The 18,308-nt window shown below is 42.7% G+C and overlaps 1 protein-coding gene across 2 annotated transcripts in view; it reads left to right on the forward strand.

The window, feature by feature from the left end:
- Positions 1 to 18,308, forward strand: part of WASF2 (WASP family member 2) — a 70,319-nt gene that overhangs the window by 39,173 nt on the left and 12,838 nt on the right. For both annotated transcript variants that reach the window (XM_007459087.1, XM_007459088.1), the window contains one exon: positions 13,049 to 13,221. In XM_007459087.1, the coding sequence (XP_007459149.1) occupies positions 13,092 to 13,221 (130 nt within the window). In that variant the 5' untranslated portion in view covers positions 13,049 to 13,091. Of the gene's footprint in view, positions 1 to 13,048; positions 13,222 to 18,308 lie in introns of those variants that run through there.

Consider the following 18,308-nt stretch of genomic DNA (forward strand, 5'->3'; position numbering starts at 1 on the left):
AATGTTGGGCTTCCCTGGTGGCGCAGTGGTTGAGAGTCCGCCTGCCGATGCAGGGGACATGGGTTCGTGCACTGGTCCAGGAGGATCCTGCGTGCCGTGGAGCGGCTAGGCCTGTGAGCCATGGCCGCTGAGCCTGCACTTCCGGAGCCTGTGCTCCGCAACGGGAGAGGCCACAGCAGTGAGAGGCCCGCGTACCACACACACACACACACACACACACACACACACACAAATGTTATTCAAATATGATATATGCGTATGATGATGATATCCTACCTACTTGCAGTGCTTTCTTATTTGTTTGACTTCAGGATACCTGTTATTCCTTTTAAAAGTACTCCATGGTATACACTTATTGAAGATAAATTGAAATTAATCTGACTTTAAAAATTTTACAGTACATCTTTATGATTTGGGACCTTGCAAAACTAGAGTGGAAATCAATTCTGACTTAAACAGGAAGCTTGTGGCTTTAATGGCTGGGAGAAGGGAAATAAGGAGGTGAGCCCCGTGATTACCCTTTCTGTCTAGATGTATATTCTAACCATGGAGCAAGGTGGGGGATCCCAAGCAGAGCACATTAGTCTTACTGAACTGAAGAGACAGAAATTGTAGTTCAAGGGAGGCTGAGGCAACTGGAAGCTGTGAGGTAGAGTTCTGGAAAAGAGGGAGCTATGCAGAGAACTGTTCTAGAAGTCTTCTCAGGGTCCTCTTGAGGCTTGGCGGATCACCCACATGCCTGGTGGGGTCAAGCTACAGGAGGTTGGGGAAAGAGGGACCAGGAAGTTATGAGTTAACTGGTTCCCAGTGCAGGGACATGTTTGAATTCCTACCACCCAGAGGAGAGAGCCCATGTGGCTCACTCTCCAGCAGAGATCCAGTAGACAGCATCCAGTAGAGATCACAGAAGGGCCACATCTGTACTGGGGCTAAAAGATCCAATAGAGTAAAGGCTGCTCAAGACCCTCCCTAACAAAGCTTAAAAACAAGCCTCAGACATACCAAATTGAACCGAAAGTCACTTCACTGCCTACAGGAACAAAGCCCAGCGCTCTTGAAACCACAACAACAATGCTAGTTACTCAACATTGTAAAATCACAATGTCCAACATCCAATCAATCAAAAGTTACCAGGAAAATATGGCCCATAATTAGGAGAAAAATCAGTCAGTAGAAACACTAGGAAATGACAAAGGTGGGACTTCCCTGGTGGTCCAGTGGCTAAGAGTCCACGCTCCAAATGTAGGGAGCCCAGGTTCAATCCCCGGTTGAGAAACTAGATCCCACATGCATGCCGCAACTAAGAGTCCACATGCTGCAACTACAGATCCTGCATGCCTCAACTAAACACGCCGCAGTGAAGATCCCACGTGCTGCAACTAAGACCCGGTGCAACCAAAATAAATAAATAAATATTTTTTAAAAAAAGAAAAGAAATGACAGAGGTGATGGAATTACCAGACACGGGTATTAAAACAGCTGTTATATCTATGTTCAAGCATATAAAGGAAAATATGAACATACTAGTTAGGAGGTAAACATTTTAGCTTTGCAAATAGTGGAATTTGGTTCCAGTCTCTTTTATTTATTTTTTTATTTTTTATTTTTTTTGCGGTATGCGGGCCTCTCACTGTTGTGGCCTCTCCCGTTGCGGAGCACAGGCTCCAGACGCGCAGGCTCAGCGGCCATGGCTCACGGGCCCAGCCGCTCCATGGCATGTGGGATCTTCTTGGATCGGGGCGCGAACCCGTGTCCCCTGCATCGGCAGGCGGACTCTCAACCACTGCGCCACCAGGGAAGCCCAGTCTCTTTTATTTTTATTATCTTTCTTCTTCTCATGCTGTTGATGATTTGGTAAAATTTGAATATTCTCTTGTAAGTCTGAGTCATAGAATCATATCATTTCAGTGTTGGAAAGAACTTTTAAAGATCATCTTGTTCACCCTCTCATAGTGTAGAAAAAGAAATATTATATTTCATTGATTCTGAGATGTACAGTTTCCCTACTTTTTAACGTTTCTTGAATCATGATGCATTTTAGATTTGATGAAATACCATAAAAGCCCATTAGAATAGTGACTTTTCTGTAAATTCTTAGTGGTAGAATTCAAGACTTCCTAGAAAACTTCCCTTCTTTATTCTTTATATCCAGATCCTGCCCAGTTCAGCTTTTTATTCCAGGAAGTCTGTTCCATTCAAAGTGATCTTTTCATCCTTTCTGTTGTCATCATTGCATCATTCGTTTGATAACTGAACTTCTGTTTGCTATGTTGTTACTTAAATCTGTTTTATCTGTCTCCTCAATTAAATTATAAGTTCTTAGAGTCAGGGGAGGGATTTTATATTTCTTTGTGTTTTCTAGTGTCTACTTGATAAATATTCATTGATTGATAAGTGTGCTATAATTAGTAATTAGCCATTTATACAACTGAAGCTTATTAATAGTGTTGTTTAATGGTTAACTATGTGCCAGAACTAAGTGCTAGATAGATGTAGGATTAGTACTTCTATTACTGCTGCTGCTGCTGCTGCTGCTGCTACTACTAGTACTACTATTACAGTCACTACTACTGTTATTGTAATTATTCTGAGCTAGGTACTATATTAAGCATTTTATACATGCATCATTTCATTTTTCTTCACAACAGCCTTAAAAACTAAGGATCATTATACTAATTTTAACAGATTAGGAAAAAGACTAAGAGATTGACTGCTTGCCAAGGTCCCAAAGCTGAAATTTGGCAGTAGTGGGTTGAAAGCCACACCTCTTTCTCTAATGTCCATGCTCTTGCTGCTCTACATCACTGCTTATTAGGTTTTGAGGGCTTTGGTAACCTAGTAAACTGAGGGTAGAAAGAAAAGAAATGGGCACTTACTTTTCACCCTGTTCAAGGACTTTTCCTTATAAATCCCATGTTTTGAATGGTGAATAGACCTTGTGAGAGGAAGTAGATGTACAGCTGCCCTTTGCTGCTCTTAGTTGCTGGCAGCTTGGCTGTTAGTGACAGATGAGTGTGTGACCCTTTTTCAGCAATGAATTCTTGTTACAGCTGGCAGAATAGAATAGTTGATGTGGAATTTCATGGCAGTTTGCTTCATAATTCCACTCCCTGGTGTTCACATGTAGTTGTGATTGCTAGGTCTCTCCCCTCACTTAAGTTGGTATATTAACAGTCACATCCAGGACTACTGCTTCTGTCTGCTCCATGACCACACGGTGTGTTTGTGTATTGCCCTGAGCTGTCAGCAAAACATTTTGCTGAATTTCCTTTTTTGTTGTTTCTCTTTACCTTTTTTCCCCTGGCCTTTCTCATTTGTGTAAAACTGGTTTCTTTTTTGGCCTTTTTATCCCAGAGAGGGAGTAGTTACTGCAGAGAGAAGCTTGAAATATGAAGAGAAGTATCATAGAGATTAACATGCATAGTTAGAGAGCTAGCAGGTTGAGATGAGACTTACTCAGTGCCTGATGTGCTGTTTGGCCCTGATTATCTCCTTCCTCCCTCATTTTCAAACTTGCCTCTGTCTCTAATCCACCAGTGGGTGCTCCAGTGCTTTGTCTGTAGGGAGCTTAACCCAGTGCAGTAGACTACTTGCAAGAACCAGGAAAGAAAGGTTACGACCTAGCCTCATTTTCTCCATCCCTGGGTAAGGTAGTAAACTGGGATTAGACACTTCCATAAAAACCCACTGTGTGTTCCCATACGGTAGCACATGTCCAGGTTAGGCTTCCTCCCAGCTACTCAAGCGCATGTACTTGGAGAAGAATGCATTTTGTATCTATCCTCATCTCAAATTTTTGGCCACCACCAACTGGTGATCCCTCTTTTCTGTTATTGGCTATAAATAAAAGAAGCTCTTAAAAATAAAGAAGACTTTATTAGGGCTTGTGTGAGTTATTGACACATTTCTAATAACCTTGTGAGCTGATTTGTTGAGGTTTGATACTTTGTTTTGTTTTGTGAGTTAGTTTTTTTTTTAATATTTATTTATTTATTTGGCAGTGCCGCGTCTTAGTTGCGGCATGCAGGATCTTTAGTTGCAGCATGAGAACTCTTAGTTGAGGCATGTGGGATCTAGTTCCCTGACCAGGGATCGAACCCGGGTCCCCCTGCATTGGGAGCATGGAGTCTTAGCCACTGGACCACCAGGGAAGTCCCTCCTTCACCTATTTCTTTCTTCCCCCCTCCCCTCTGGCACCACCTGTTTGTTCTCTGTATCTATAATTATTTCTGTTGCTTTTTTTTTTTTTTTTTTTTTTTTTTTTTCCCCCTTCCTTCACGCCATGCAGCTAGTGGGAACTTGGTTTCCCGAACCAGGGATTGAACCTGGGTCACGGCAGTGAAAGCACCGAATCTTAACCACAGACCACCAGGGAACTCCCTGTTTCTGTTACGTTTGTTCGTTTGTTTTTTAGATTCCATATATAAGTAAAATCATACAGTATTTGTCTGACTTATTGCACTTAGCATAATACCCTCTAGGTCCATCCATGTTGTTGCAAAGGCAAGATTTCATTCTTTTTTTTTTCTTTTTTTAAAAATATATTTATTTATTTTATTTTTGGCTGCATCAGGTCTTAGTTGCGGCACACGGGATCTTCATTGCAGCATGCAGAATCTTTTCATTGGGGTGCGCAGGCTCTTCACTGGGATGCGTGGGCTTCTCTCTAGTTGTGGCCCAGGCACTCAGTAGTTGGGGCACATGGGCTCTGTAGTTTCAACATGCAGGCTCTCTAGTTGTGGCTCGATTGCTCAGTAGTTGCAGCGTGGGCTTAGTTGCCCTACATCATGTGGGATCTTAGTTCCCTGACCAGGGATCGAGCCTGCGTCCCCTGCATTGGAAGGCAGATTCTTAACCACTGGACCACCGGGGAGGTCCCATACCACATCTTCTTTATCTATTAATCTATTGATGGGCACTTCGGTTGCTTCCATATCTTGGCTATTGTAAATAATGCTGCAATGAACTTAGAGGTGCAGATATCTTTTTCTTTTTTTTAATAAATTTATTTGTTTTTATTTTTGTCTGTGTTGGGTCTTTTTTGCTGTGCATGGGCTTTCTCTAGCTGTGGCAAGAGGGGGCTACTCTTCATTGCAGTGAATGGACTTCTCATTGTCGTGGCTTCTCTTGTTGCAGAGCACGGGCTCTAGGAGCATGGGCTTCAGTAACTGTGGGACGCAAGCTCAGTAGTCGTGGGTCGCGGGCTCTAGAGCGTAGGCTCAGTAGTTGTGGCACATGGGCTTAGTTGCTCCACGCATGTGGGATCTTCCCAGGCCAGGGCTCGAACCCGTGTCCCCTGCATTGGCAGGCAGATTCTTAACCACTGTGCCACCAGGGAAGCCCCAGATATCTTTTCGAATTAGTGGGGGTTTTTTCCCCCTTTCGATAAATACCCAGGAGTGGAATTGCTGGATCAAAAGTAAGCCCTTTTAGATGGATAGTTTGGAGTATTTCAAACCATTCCATTTAAAAAAATTTTTTAATTTATTTTTTCTTTTTTGGCTGCATTGGGTCTTCCTTGCTGTGCAAGTGCTTCCTCTAGTTGCGGCGAGCAGGGGCTACTCTTCGTTGCGATGTGCTGGCTTCTCATTGTGGTGGCTTATCTTGTTGCGGAGCATGCACTCTAGGCGCACGGGCTTCAGTAGCTGTGGCACACGGGCTTAGTTGCTCCGCAGCATGTGGGATCTTCCCGGACCAGAGCTCGAACCCGTGTCCCCTGCATCGGCAGGCGGATTCTTAACCACTGCGCCACCAGGGAAGTCTCCTAGACCATTCCATTTTGATGAATTAGGTATTGCTAGAAATTGGCATTAGGTTGGGAAAGTAAAATGAACTTTGTTACTGCAAGTTATCGGTGATAACATTGTAGACTCTGTGTAATTGGGGTCTTAGAACAGGGAACTTGGGCAAAGGTGGAGATCCAGGAAATATTTTACGTTAATAAATCGTTTCTTTGGAGCTCAGAATACTTTGCAAACAAAATCTGTTTCGTATGGCACCTCTCAAGCATTTTTTTTAGTGCAGCTCACAGCCGAACTAGAAAGATGAATTGAAAGTTTTTCCCCAATTGCTAGTCATTAGACTAAGAACTAGAATCCAGGTTTCTAGCTCACAGTTTTAGTGTATTTTCTTTTGGACAACCAGACGGATCCTACTAAAAAGAGAGCCTAATTTTGGCCATTTAAAAGGCAGTTTTCGGGCTTCGCTGGTGGCACAATGATTAAGAATCCACCTGCCAATGCCGGGGAGACGGGTTCAAGCCCTGGTCTGGGAAGATCCCATATGCCGCGGAGCAACTAAGCCCGTGCACCACAACTACTGAGCCTGCGTGCCACAGCTACTGAAGCCGGCGCGCCTAGAGACTGTGCTCCGCAACAAGAGAAGCCACGGCAATGAGAAGCCTGCACACCGCAATGGAGAGTAGACCCACTCGCTACAACTAGAGAAAGCCCACGCGCAGCAATGAAGACCCAACGCAGCCAAAAATAAATAAATTTAAAAATAAAAGGCAGTTTTCTATGGAATAGTTGATACTAGAAGAAACTAATTTTGAAGTAAAAGTTATCCCCCAATTTTAGCTTTAAGAGCAAAGCTATGGTTAGAGCCTGAAGAGTAATAAGAGTAATAAGTAAGAACAAAAGGTGGTATTGCTCCCAAAAGATAAAAGAAAGCTATGGAATTACCAGATGTGAATGGTCCTTGATATACAGTGTGTTCAAGGAGTAAGATACGGTAGTTTGGAAGTCCTGTTTCCCTGGGCTGCTTTCCCAAAACCAAATTAGGACAAGAAGGAGCTTTACATTTATTGAATGTAGGTCCATAGCTGGTGTCATTCCTTTATGAAATTGGAAATTTCTCCTGGTTTTAGATCACAAGTAAGCTTTTTTTCTTCGTTCTCCCAGTCAGATAGTTTCTTTGTCCACCCTAGGAGTTCCATTTGTCTTGCTAGCTCTTTTGAACATTACTCTAGTGACCTAAACTGATTTGTCAGTAACTTCTTATGTTTGGAGAGAGTCTGGTTATATTTGTAGGTTTAGCCCCACCCTGTATTTCAATAGGAAGTGGGTAGATGCTTTAGTCTATAATGAGGCATTCCTCCTTGTGATTGTTGCATGATAGTGAGGACTGCTATATGCAACAGTAAATTCATACTTCTTTAAACGTTTTAACAGACAGACTTAGATTACAGTAAACCTGTGTGTTGTGTATTATTTTGAAGTCAAATGATTATTTGACTTTCAGTTGAGATTCTTGAACCGCAGTGAAATATACATTCTTTAACATAAAGAAATTTATTTCTTGAAAGAGGAAACTGGCCTACAAAGCAAAGCTCTTCTCATATGCCCCCATCCAAAGTGCTGTTAACTATAGAACAGTGGGAAATGCTGAAGTGAAAGCAGAAGTCCTAATTGCCACACATACAATATCCCCACATGTTCTCATCCCCTGCTACTGCTGATCAGCATTTTGGGGGTATGTTTCAAAGAGGAACTGCCTTGAGAAGCATTTCTGTTGTTACGGTTTTTGCTGTAGCTCAGATATACTTGCTTTTGGATGTGGCCATAGAAATCTGCAGGTGTTATCAGTGACCGTGGCTCTAAATGAAGCATTGTTTATTTATTTATAATAAATAGCTAGTAGTACATATCATTGCCAGAATGAGTAGTCATCTGTTTTCTGTCCTGGTAATAATAAGAATTCAGAGTGTAGGGTACAGATGAGTGCATCCTCCCTCTCACATGCAGCCTTCCTTTATTATCTTCTTCCACCCTCCCAATCCCTACCTCTCACCTACTTCACCCCACTCCTGCTACAGGCTGTTGGGAACAGAGTTGAGAGTTCAGAGTGTAGGGTGCATGTCAAAGTCTCCTTTTGCCTTTGCACTGACCAAAATGTGATATATAAATATTTCATGATAACTTCAAATATAAAGACTTGTAGAATCTTACTGTTGTGAAGGGACCTCAAAGAACACCTCATCCAGTTTCCAGTTCAAAGCATGAATCCCATAATGGTACCGGCAGTCTAGACTGGTCAGTGTACTCCAGGCCATAGCTAGGAGGGGATGCCTGAAGTCTTTTATTTATTCTCAGGCTCATTCTCAAGTTTCTTAGGCTGAAAACAGCCAGGGGTAAAGATGGGGGTTGCTGCTGAGTCTGGCTGGATGTCTGGAACTGGTCCAAAGCCAGTTTTTCCTTTGGACTTCTTTGGGTAGCCAACTCCCAGATTGGCTTGGGAGGTTCCCAGAGTGTAAATAACTTAACCCCAGGGCTTTGTCTGGAATGTCCTTTTTACCATTCTGGATCCTAGCCGTCCTGGTAACTAGATGAATCTAGATCTGGCAAAGGGTTTGATTCATGATCATGATCTGCCCTTCTCTACAGTCCCTAGACCTCCCTCTGGCCTCGTGTTCAGAATGCAAGTGGCTGTTGGCCAAGTGAAGAGGTTATGGCAGCTTAGGTAGAAGCAAATCCAGGAATTTTAGAACTTCTTAAAGATCATCTAGCTGAGTCTCTTTATTTTGCAGATGAGGAAACTGAAGCCCAGAGTGAGAATTATGTCATCTTTGATTTAACAGGCATTGTAGAAGTCATCCAGTCTGACCTCTCAACATCATCTTCTTACAGTCTAGGAATCTCTCCCCCAACATGCCCAATAGCTGGTATCCAGAGGATGATACTGGGGAACTTATAACTTCTGAAGAGAACCCATTCTAATATAGGACAACTCTAATTAAAAGGAACTAACTTAATTGAAATCTACTTCCCTGTAACTTTTATCTTCTCAGTGGTTCTAATTTAATTCCTCTCCTATGTAACATCCCCCAAGGTAAGACCTTCTCAGACTCCCAAGTTAGCAAATATCTCTGTAGCATATAATTTCCCTAATCAAAATAAAGTATAACTGAAAAAGAACTTTACTGATTCTATAAAGACAGGGCATTCCACTTTCATGTGTCCAAACTTCTTTTTCCAGCCAAGAACGACTACTTTCTTGGTTTTCTTCACTTTCTTTTCATTACTGGCACTAGTATTTAGCTCTTTTCATAATACTTTTATTTTTTTTTAATTTTTTATTAGAATCAGGACCTCAGTTCCCCCGCCAGGGATCAAAACCAGGCCACAGCAGTGACAGTGCCAAATCCTAACCACTAGGCCACCAGGGAACTCCCTCATAATATGTGTAATAAAGAAACATACATTTTATATCACTTTGTGAGTATAACTGTACAAAGCTATCAGGAGAGAGCTACAGATAGGGCTGAAGGGTTGGACTCACCCCTGCAGCCTGTCTATGGTTCCTCAGTTCATATTTGCTAGCTGTGGTGGGTCTCTCCATTTCTGTTGTCTCCTTCTCAGCCTGGGAAGAGTTTCCCAACTGGTCTTCTTACCTCCAGTCTTCTCCTGCCCAAATACAGCTTCCGATTTCGGTTAGAATCATTTATCTAAAAATGCAGATTTGCCCATGTCACTTCCTTAATTTAGTGGTTCATCAACACCCAGTGCTCCACACATTTTCCACTAAATGACTACTGATGATAGATGAGCTTTTCTCAACTGCATTCCCATAAGAAAATTAAACCCTAATGCTATTAGGCATCCATTGTATGTAATGTATTAACTTTTTTCCAGTGCATCTGAAATGGTCCTAGTTGTTTACACTCTTGAAGAGAATTGAGGAAATAGTCACTCAAATTCTTTTCTTTGTTCTGTGGTTCAGATGAGGAACCCAGTGTAAAAGAGTAGAGAGAGAGAATGTATGTTCTTCAAGAGGTCCAGAAGCATGGCTGGGAGCAATCTCCAGAAAAAAACCCCACAAATTTCATTGAAGTCTAGGGTTTCAACTTTATTATTATTTTTTTAAATATATATATACACACACACATGTATTTATTTATTATAAATTTATTTATTTAATTTATTTATTCTTGGCTGCTTTGGGTCTTTGTTGCTGCATGCGGGCTTTCTCTAGTTGTGGCGAGCGGGGGCTGCCCTTCCTTGCAGTGCACGGGCTTCTCGTTGTGGTGGCTTCTTTTGTTGCAGAGCACAGGCTCTAGGTGTTCAGGCTTCAGTAGTTGTGGCTCACGGGCTCTAGAGCACAGGCTCAGTAGTTGTGGCGCATGGGCTTAGTTGCTCCACGGCATGTGGGATCTTCCCGGACAAGGGCTTGAACCCATGTTCCCGGCATTGGCAGGCGGATTCTTAACCACTTCGCCACCAGGGAAGCCCCTAGGGTTTCATCTTTAAATTTATGTGAATATTGTATTCTACTACATAATACGTCCATTGTTAAAAGTGTTTTAAAATATTTGTCAATGAATAGAATTGATTTTACAGGAGGATTTGCCTGAGGTCCATGGAACTAAAAATAACTACCTTTTTTCTTATCCCTGTAGTGGACATTTTATACATGTTACGTTATTTAATGTCTCTAGGAAAATTGCCCAAGATAACACAGCTAGTAAGGTGTCAAGACTCAGGGCACTAAGGGAAGTATGTCTCAACTCCACAACTTGAAGCTGAGTTGAGTCAAGAGCCTTGGAAGTCTTTGCCCCATTTCTAAGTTTATCTTCACTGGAATAGAGGGTTTTTTTTTCCTTGGTCAAATTAGTATTGTGGTTCAGATCATGCGTAATTCCATACTTCTTTGGCATAATACAACTAACCTTGATTATCCAAAAGAAAAATGAGCAGTGATTTAGGTAATTCCATATAATAGGGAATCTTGTCTTTTCTCTCTGGTGGCTCTGAAACATATAAAATTTTTTTTTTTAGTAGCAGATTCACTTTTCTAATTGTTTTGTCTTGACAGATATTGACATATTGTAATTTCTTGAGTACTCTAGCTGGTTGTGGGAGCTGGCTTTTTTTGGCAAGAGGTAGCTATCTTGCTATTGAAAACTTGGTTCCTCCACCCCAGAAGACATAGAGTTGACTCCATTTGTGTCCACTTACCCAAGGTACTTAGGATAGCATAAATGCTAAAGTACCAAGGTGTCAGAGTGGCTTCCCCAGCTCCACCCCCAATCTGACATTTACCTAGCCATCTGGAATCCAGTTTCCATTAGGTGTCCAAAGAGAATGTCTGGAATGCCCTGTCAGTGGCCATTCAGCGCAGAATTTCAAGGGGATCTGGCTCCTGTAGCTCCTCTAAGAAGCTAGAACAAGTTCTGAAATAATTGCTAATGGAGGGAGCTGTAGTGGCTATTTTCACTCATCTCTGGCTGTACCCCTGAATTTCTGGTTCTTCCTAAAAGCTTGAAGTTTGGGAGTATAAGGGCATCCAGAGGATGCAGAGTCCTGTGAGGTTCTTTTATTTGTAACACCTTGCCTCCTTTGCTGTTCTAAACTCTCTTTTCAGTATGAGTTAATAAAGCTTGCATGTTAGTACCCAGTACCCTTTAGATTATGTAAAAGAGGAGAAGAGGTAGGCTGGGAGGGAAAGTCCGGGGTTTGGATTAGAAAACCTGTTTAGTCAAAGGGGAACTTAGCTGAGGAACAGAATGAAAATTATTTCCTTAGACAGTAGACAAACATTCAGGAAACACCTCTGTACCCCAAAGATAGGAACAGCTGCCACACAGTGACTGTTAAAGGGAGGTTCTATGTTATGAGCAAACAGCTGATTCTCTTGGTTCTTAGGCTGTTGCTGTTGGTGACAGGAAATCTTGTTTCCCAAGCTGCTGGCTTCCTGTTTTATTTTTACTCTTAGCAGATCAGAATGTCCATAACAAGGAGCAGTCTGTTCCAAAGGGTTCTACTCCCTCTTTGAGCCTGAAGGGCTTTTTTTTTTTTTTTTCTTTTGGTCAGACAATATGTTGGTTCACTTTTAAGATCTATGATGTTTAGCTTGGTTTAAGCATTTCGTATTCACAATCAACTTTTTTGGTGATGAGCTGGTGTTTTGAGATTTGATGTAAGTAGAACTCTGTGGGTTTGTTTTTTTTTAAAGAGGAGTTTGCAACCTTGGGGACTTGGGTATGTTACCTTTATGCTTTACCATTTAATTTGCCATTTTCCCCAGCACAAAAACCATTAGGCTGTTTTAAATTTCTTTAGTTTCACAAGATAGGGAAACAGTTCCAGCCCGATGTGCCTTGGCTGTAGTCATATCCATTTTGTTGGATAAAAAACCTCCTCCTGTCCTTGTAAAGCTAGGAATTTGGTAATCTAACTCTAAAACAATAGCTCAGCATGAACCTAAAGTGCTGGGGGATTTCCTAGGGAAAGGGGCTCAGCCGACAGGATAAGAAACAGTAACTGGAAGGTTTCCGGATCTGCTCCACTTCCTGCTGTTTCAAGAGCCTTTTGGCCCAGGTGTGTTGAACCGGATGGGAGAGAGAAAGGGAGCTGTGGGTAGAAGAGAAAGGACTAAGGAATCTTACAGCACAGGGTGCTTGGCATCACGTTTGATATATTGAACGTGTATAATTTTCCTTGATATTCTTTCATTCTGTCAATTTACAGACTAAACTTTGGTAGTGTTAATAGATACTGGCAGTATTTAGCTGTACATTAACAGTCCTCCATCAGGGAAGGACTGGAGAAGTTATGTCCTGTTGCAGATCAGTAGAATCACTATTGGCAACTTAATTTCATTGTGGAGACTGTCAGATGACAGAAGCTCTTTTTTGATTCTTATAATTGATTATATGGAATCTGATCTGTTCTGGTTGTGGACCCCCCAAGGTTAAGATCTATATACCATCCAGGACTTGTTGAATGGGCTGTTTTCTTACCATGCGTCTCTGCCTCTGGAGACTCTTATTAGTTGGAGCATAGTTGTTATTTTAAGGTTTTTAGGTTTTTATGCTGCCTGTGTACCCTCAGTCAGCAGTCACCAGTTCAGAATTTCTAAACTTATCCAGCAAGCCTCTAATGGCAAACCTTTAAAAGGGGTGGTAGGGGTAAGGGAGGGCTTAAAACAGAAAAAAGAAGATTTTTAAAGCTGTTCAGATCAGAGCAAAACAAAAGGAAAAAAGACTCACAGCCCTGGTGTGCCTGGAATTTGTGGTTGAGTAATACTTTTCCTGTTATTTCTTTTTTAGGTTGTTTTTCATCATTCAGAACGTTGCCTGAAGCAGGTCCACCATGCCGTTAGTAACGAGGAACATCGAGCCAAGGCACCTGTGCCGTCAGACGTTGCCTAGCGTTAGAAGCGAGCTGGAATGCATGACCAACATCACCCTGGCAAATGTCATCCGACAGCTGGGCAGCCTGAGTGAGTGCCGCAGAGAGCCTGTGCTTTGCCCTCAGGGGTCGTTGGTGCTCTTTATTTTGTTTCCTTCTCCTCCGTGTTCCTATTTCTCCCCCATCTGCCTTCCCTAGGTAGTGCGAAAATTTATCCCACTCCCACCCCCTCCCCAAAGAGAGGCTCCTTTTTGGTACAGATTCTTCCCCTCAACCCTTTCTTCATCTACCACCACCCTCTAGGTTCCCTCCCCCTCCCCCTCCCCCTGCTTCAAAAGAAATCTGTGGGAAGGGTGGCAGGAAGGGCTGCAGCAGAAACTGCAGATGGAATGACAGAGCAGAATTCTCTGTGTGTAAAGTGGGAGGTTCACAGAGCAGTATCTTGGGTTGGGGAATGTGCCTGTAATTGCACAAAGCTATTCGATGTAGCCTGATTTTGTTGAAGCCTCAAATGTGCCAATAGTCTTTATCTACACAACAACCCCCCCCCGCCCCGCCCCGCCGCCCCTTTTCTTCCCAAAGAGAAGTAAAGCAAACATGCATTCAGAGAGATTCTGGCTGACTTGTCTGCCTTGGTACACATTTAATTGTGCTGCAAGCCCCCAGGTCCAAGTTCAGGGTACAAATTACTTCTGTAGTCTCTGGGGTATTGGGAGTTTTGCAAGCTGTGTGAACACAGTGACACAAATTGGAGCTGGAGCCATTCTTCTCTAGGAGGAAGCTGGGGGTTAACCAGTCTGTTTTGGAGCTGAGGGAAAGCCAGCTCAACTGTAATTTTTTTTTTTTAATTGATAAGAATGAGTAAGACTGCCTTGGGTGGGGTACATGCATGGGTTTGGATTTCTTTCTGAATTAAGTTGACTTTGTTTGCTTGGAGCCGAGATATGGGAAGGGCAGATGCTTGGATAGGCTCTGCATTTGTCTAGTGCCATTCTAGCTCCCATAAGAACCTCTGTCAAAATGCCATTTTAGTGATCTTCCTTAGCAGAAGCATCTTGGTGTGAATTATTTCAGACATTCACCTCTCCTATCGCATCACTGCCCTTAGTGAAAACAGTGGAATATCAAGAAAGCCTGTATCCCCCCTCAGATAGTAATAGGCCCTGCCTTGAAAATAGGTGCCTGAGGAGACAGAGGTCTGTGACCATATGACGTATGGGGTCTGAGATTCCTAAGCCATCACCTAGCTCAGAGACCATCTCAGTTGATCCAGGGCTTAGGGAAACCTGGATGGGGCGTCAAGAAAGAAATGAAACCCCGCCAGTGCCTGTCTTACACAAAGGAACATTGACAGCAGTGCAACAGCAGTATGGCTGACAAGGAAGCACATGAAGGCTGCAGAGAGCCTCACTGCTTCTTAAAAGCATCATTTCTGCTTCTGTCACCCTTAGGAAGCCAAATGGGTGGAAGTCAGTCACACACTGGTTCCTTCTCTATAGGACAAAGGACATCTAGCTAATGATACTTCTTATTCTCACTCAGCAGGAGTTATGCTCTCTCTCAGGTGTTTTTCCAGGGTAGTGTTGCTGGATGCCATTGCTCACTCTCCCACTTGTGATCAGAGCATTCCTATCTTGAGGAAGTTGATCTGAGGGCCAGGGTTGGCTTGTGCCTGTGGAAACGAGATTTCCTCAGGTTGTAGAGCTAGCTGACCCTTTATTCATCCAGTAAACATGTATTGAACATATTTTATGTGCCAGATGCTGAGAGGATACAGCAATAGTAAGAAATGGTCTCTGCCTTCCAGGAGCTCATACTCTACCAGAGGAGAAAGAAATAAGTAATTCTTAAGGGGAGAATGGGGAGAGGATGAGAAGGGAACTCACGTTTGTTGATTGCCCACTTTAAGCCGGGTTTTAATAGGATCTTCACATAGATTATCTCGTTTAATCCTTTTAATAATCCTATGACGTTAGATGTTGGCATTGCCATTTTTCAGATGAAGAAATGAAGGCTCAGAAAAGTAAGGTAACTTGTCTGCAGACACAGCAGTCAGAGGCAAAGTCAGACTTCCTAAGAATTTCTCAGTTCTGTCTCCTGTCTCTCTGTCTCTACCAACACTGCCCTGTTTTAGACTGACTTTAACTCTCACCTAAACTGTTGTCCTAGCCTCCCTCTGGCCTCCCTTTCTCTGATCAATCCCCTTAAATCTATAAACCTAAAAATTGTATAAAATCTCATAAATCTTAAACCTATACTCTTACCAGAGTGGTCTGCCCAAAACTAAAATCTTACTTTTTACTTTTATAATTCTGAATTGTTTGAATTTTTAAAAGTTAAGTCTGTGTTAACTTTTGCAGTTTAAAAAGTGTTTTTAAAATAAGAGTATAATTGTTAGCTGTGTATTTATCTCTGCTCTTCCTCACTATGCAATTATTTAAGTTCCTTGGCCTGGCATTCAAGACTTTAAGACCTGCCTTTCTTTTCAGCTTCATTTTCTGTAATCTGTCTTCTCCCATTTTACAGTCTTTTTAAGGGATTCTTTTAAAATTAAAAAGGGAAAAAAAGAAGGAAGAAAAACTGAATTACCAACTACTTGTAGCTTCTGAGACAGACCATATTCTCTCGTACTTCGACGTGGTGGCTTTGTTGTTCCCACTGCCTGGAGAGCCCTTGCCATCCTTGTAGCTGATCTTCAAGGCCCACCCAGCTCAGGGATCTCCTCCTCCAGGTTGGACTGAGTACCCCTCTGAGATCCTATTACATGCCTATATTATTACCTGCCACATTATATTGAAATTTATCTCCTATATTAAATTGAAAGTTCTTTGGAGGCAGAAATCATGTGTTGTTTGTCCTTGAACCCCAGTGTCTATCTTGTATAGTACCTGGCACCCAGTAGGAGCTCAGTAAATACTTGTTGAATGATTCATGCATGTACTCTTTCCATGCTTCCGTGCTGTTGGTGCACAGAGAATACAGGGAAGGAAGGAATATTTCCTATGGGGAATGGGAACATAGCGGGAATAGAGAGAGTCAAGGAAAGCTTCACAGAAGAGGTTACATTTGAATCGAGCCCTGAAAGATGACTAGGATTTCATCTAGCAGAGAGGGGTGCAGGAATGGGCTCATATGTGCTTCAGGCTCATGACCTTGACCTCATGTATTATATTCTAGCCAGAAGTGCTTGGTCCAGTAGGGCAAGTCTGATTATGGAATGAATAAAGCACAAAACTTAAGATTTCACAGCCATGAATTGCTCCCTGATAGCATATCCAGGATTCTCATTTTCCCTCAGTGCAGTGAGATTGGGATTTCACATATTAGGTTGCCGTATCTTAGGAAATGTGGGCACAGCCAGCCAGCCAGCACATCTGAATCAGTATCCTGACCACCTAGGAAAAGGGAACCCCTTCTTGGGTCATTAAGATTTGTTATGGGACTTCCCTGGTGGTCCAGTGGCTAAGACTCCACACTCCCAGGGCAGGGGGCCCAGGTTCTATCCCTGGTCAGGGAACTAGATCCCACATGTTGCAACTAAAGATTCCACATGCCACAACTAAAAAAAGATCCCGCATGCCACAAGACCCAGCGCAGCCAAATAAAATAAATAAATAAAATTGTTAAAAGATATGTTATGATACTGGGTTTTCTGAGTACAGTGGGTCCATGCCATTGGGGGGCTCCAAGACTCCCACTCAAATTCAAACGAGCAGCTTCATATTTTTAAAAATCAGTTTTACTTGTTCCATTTCCACATAAGATTTCATTTGAAAAACTGTACTGCTAAGAGAAAAAATAAAAGTTGCAGACTGCTTCTGGAATCTTGCAAAATGGGGTAGATGTCTATTATGAATGTCCTGATGTGATAGTGGATCTATCTTGGTAATCTGAATAAGTGAAATTATTAATTATTAATTAATTAATAAGTGAAATTATCGCCTGCCAATGCAGGGAATGTGGGTTCAATCCCTGGTCCGGGAAGATCCCACATTCCACAGAGCAACTAAGCCCATGCACCACAACTGCTGAGCCTGCACTCTAGAGACTGCAAGCCACAACTAGTGAGCCTGTGTGCCACAGTTACTGAAGCCCGCATGCCTAGAGCCCATGCTCTGCAACAAGAGAAGCCACCGCAATGAGAAGCCCGTGCACCGCAATGAAGAGTAGCCCGCCTGCTCACTGCAACTAGAGAAAGCCCACGTGCAGCAAATGAAGACCCAACGCGGCCAAAAAAAAAGGAGTCATCTGATATGGTTGAGCAATATAAGGAGGAGTCTCATTATAACAATTTACAGGGACTTCCCTGGTGGTGCAGTGGTTAAGAATCCGCCTGCCAATGCAGGGGACACGGGTTTGAGCCCCGGTCCGGGAAGATCCCACATGCCGCAGAGCAACTAAGCCTGTGCACCACAACTACTGAGCCTGCACTATAGAACCCACGAGCCACAACTCCTGAAGCCTGTGTGCCTGGAGCCTGTGCTCTGCAACAAGAGAAGCCACCGCAATGTAGAGGCCTGTGCACTGCATTGCAACGAAGAATAGCCCCCACTTGCTGCAATTAGAGAAAACCTGCATGTAGCAACGAAGACCCAACACAGCCAAAAATAAATTAGTTAATTAATTTAGAAAAGAGTTTACATTTTTGGCTCGTTTAATCCTGTGACAACTTGGTGAGATAGATATAGTTGTCCCCATTTCGTAGATGAGGAAACTGAGGCTGGGAGAATTTGACTTGCTGAAAAGTACACAGGTGTAGGTAGAAAGAACTGAGACTTAAATTCAGACTTTCTGGTTTGAAGTCTACTGCTTCTTCCATGTATCATCTTGCAGTTCTAAGTATACCTAGGGCCTGACGTGACGTAACGTGACAGTGGGGAAGCCTTCACTCCACCTCACTCCCCCTTCAAGTAGCATTCTCAATGTTACCATTTTTATATGGTGGGGTTCTTTGTATGATTTCATCTTAAATCATTGTGCCACACTGATTTCCACTCCCACTATCACTGCTCCCTTCACTGAGGAGCAGGAAATCCTGCGTACTCTCGCGGTGACCTGAGGGTAAATTGACTTGGGGTTTTCTTTTCCTCCAGAACAGCTGGATGGCTAACAGATATTTTTGAGCCTGGTTTATTTTCCATGCTTAATGTGTGTTTCTCTGTTATATAGTCTTCCGAT

The sequence above is a fragment of the Lipotes vexillifer genome, unplaced genomic scaffold (assembly GCF_000442215.2).
Source record: "Lipotes vexillifer unplaced genomic scaffold, Lipotes_vexillifer_v1.1 scaffold496, whole genome shotgun sequence".
In the NCBI taxonomy this organism is placed as follows: Eukaryota; Metazoa; Chordata; class Mammalia; order Artiodactyla; family Lipotidae; genus Lipotes; species Lipotes vexillifer.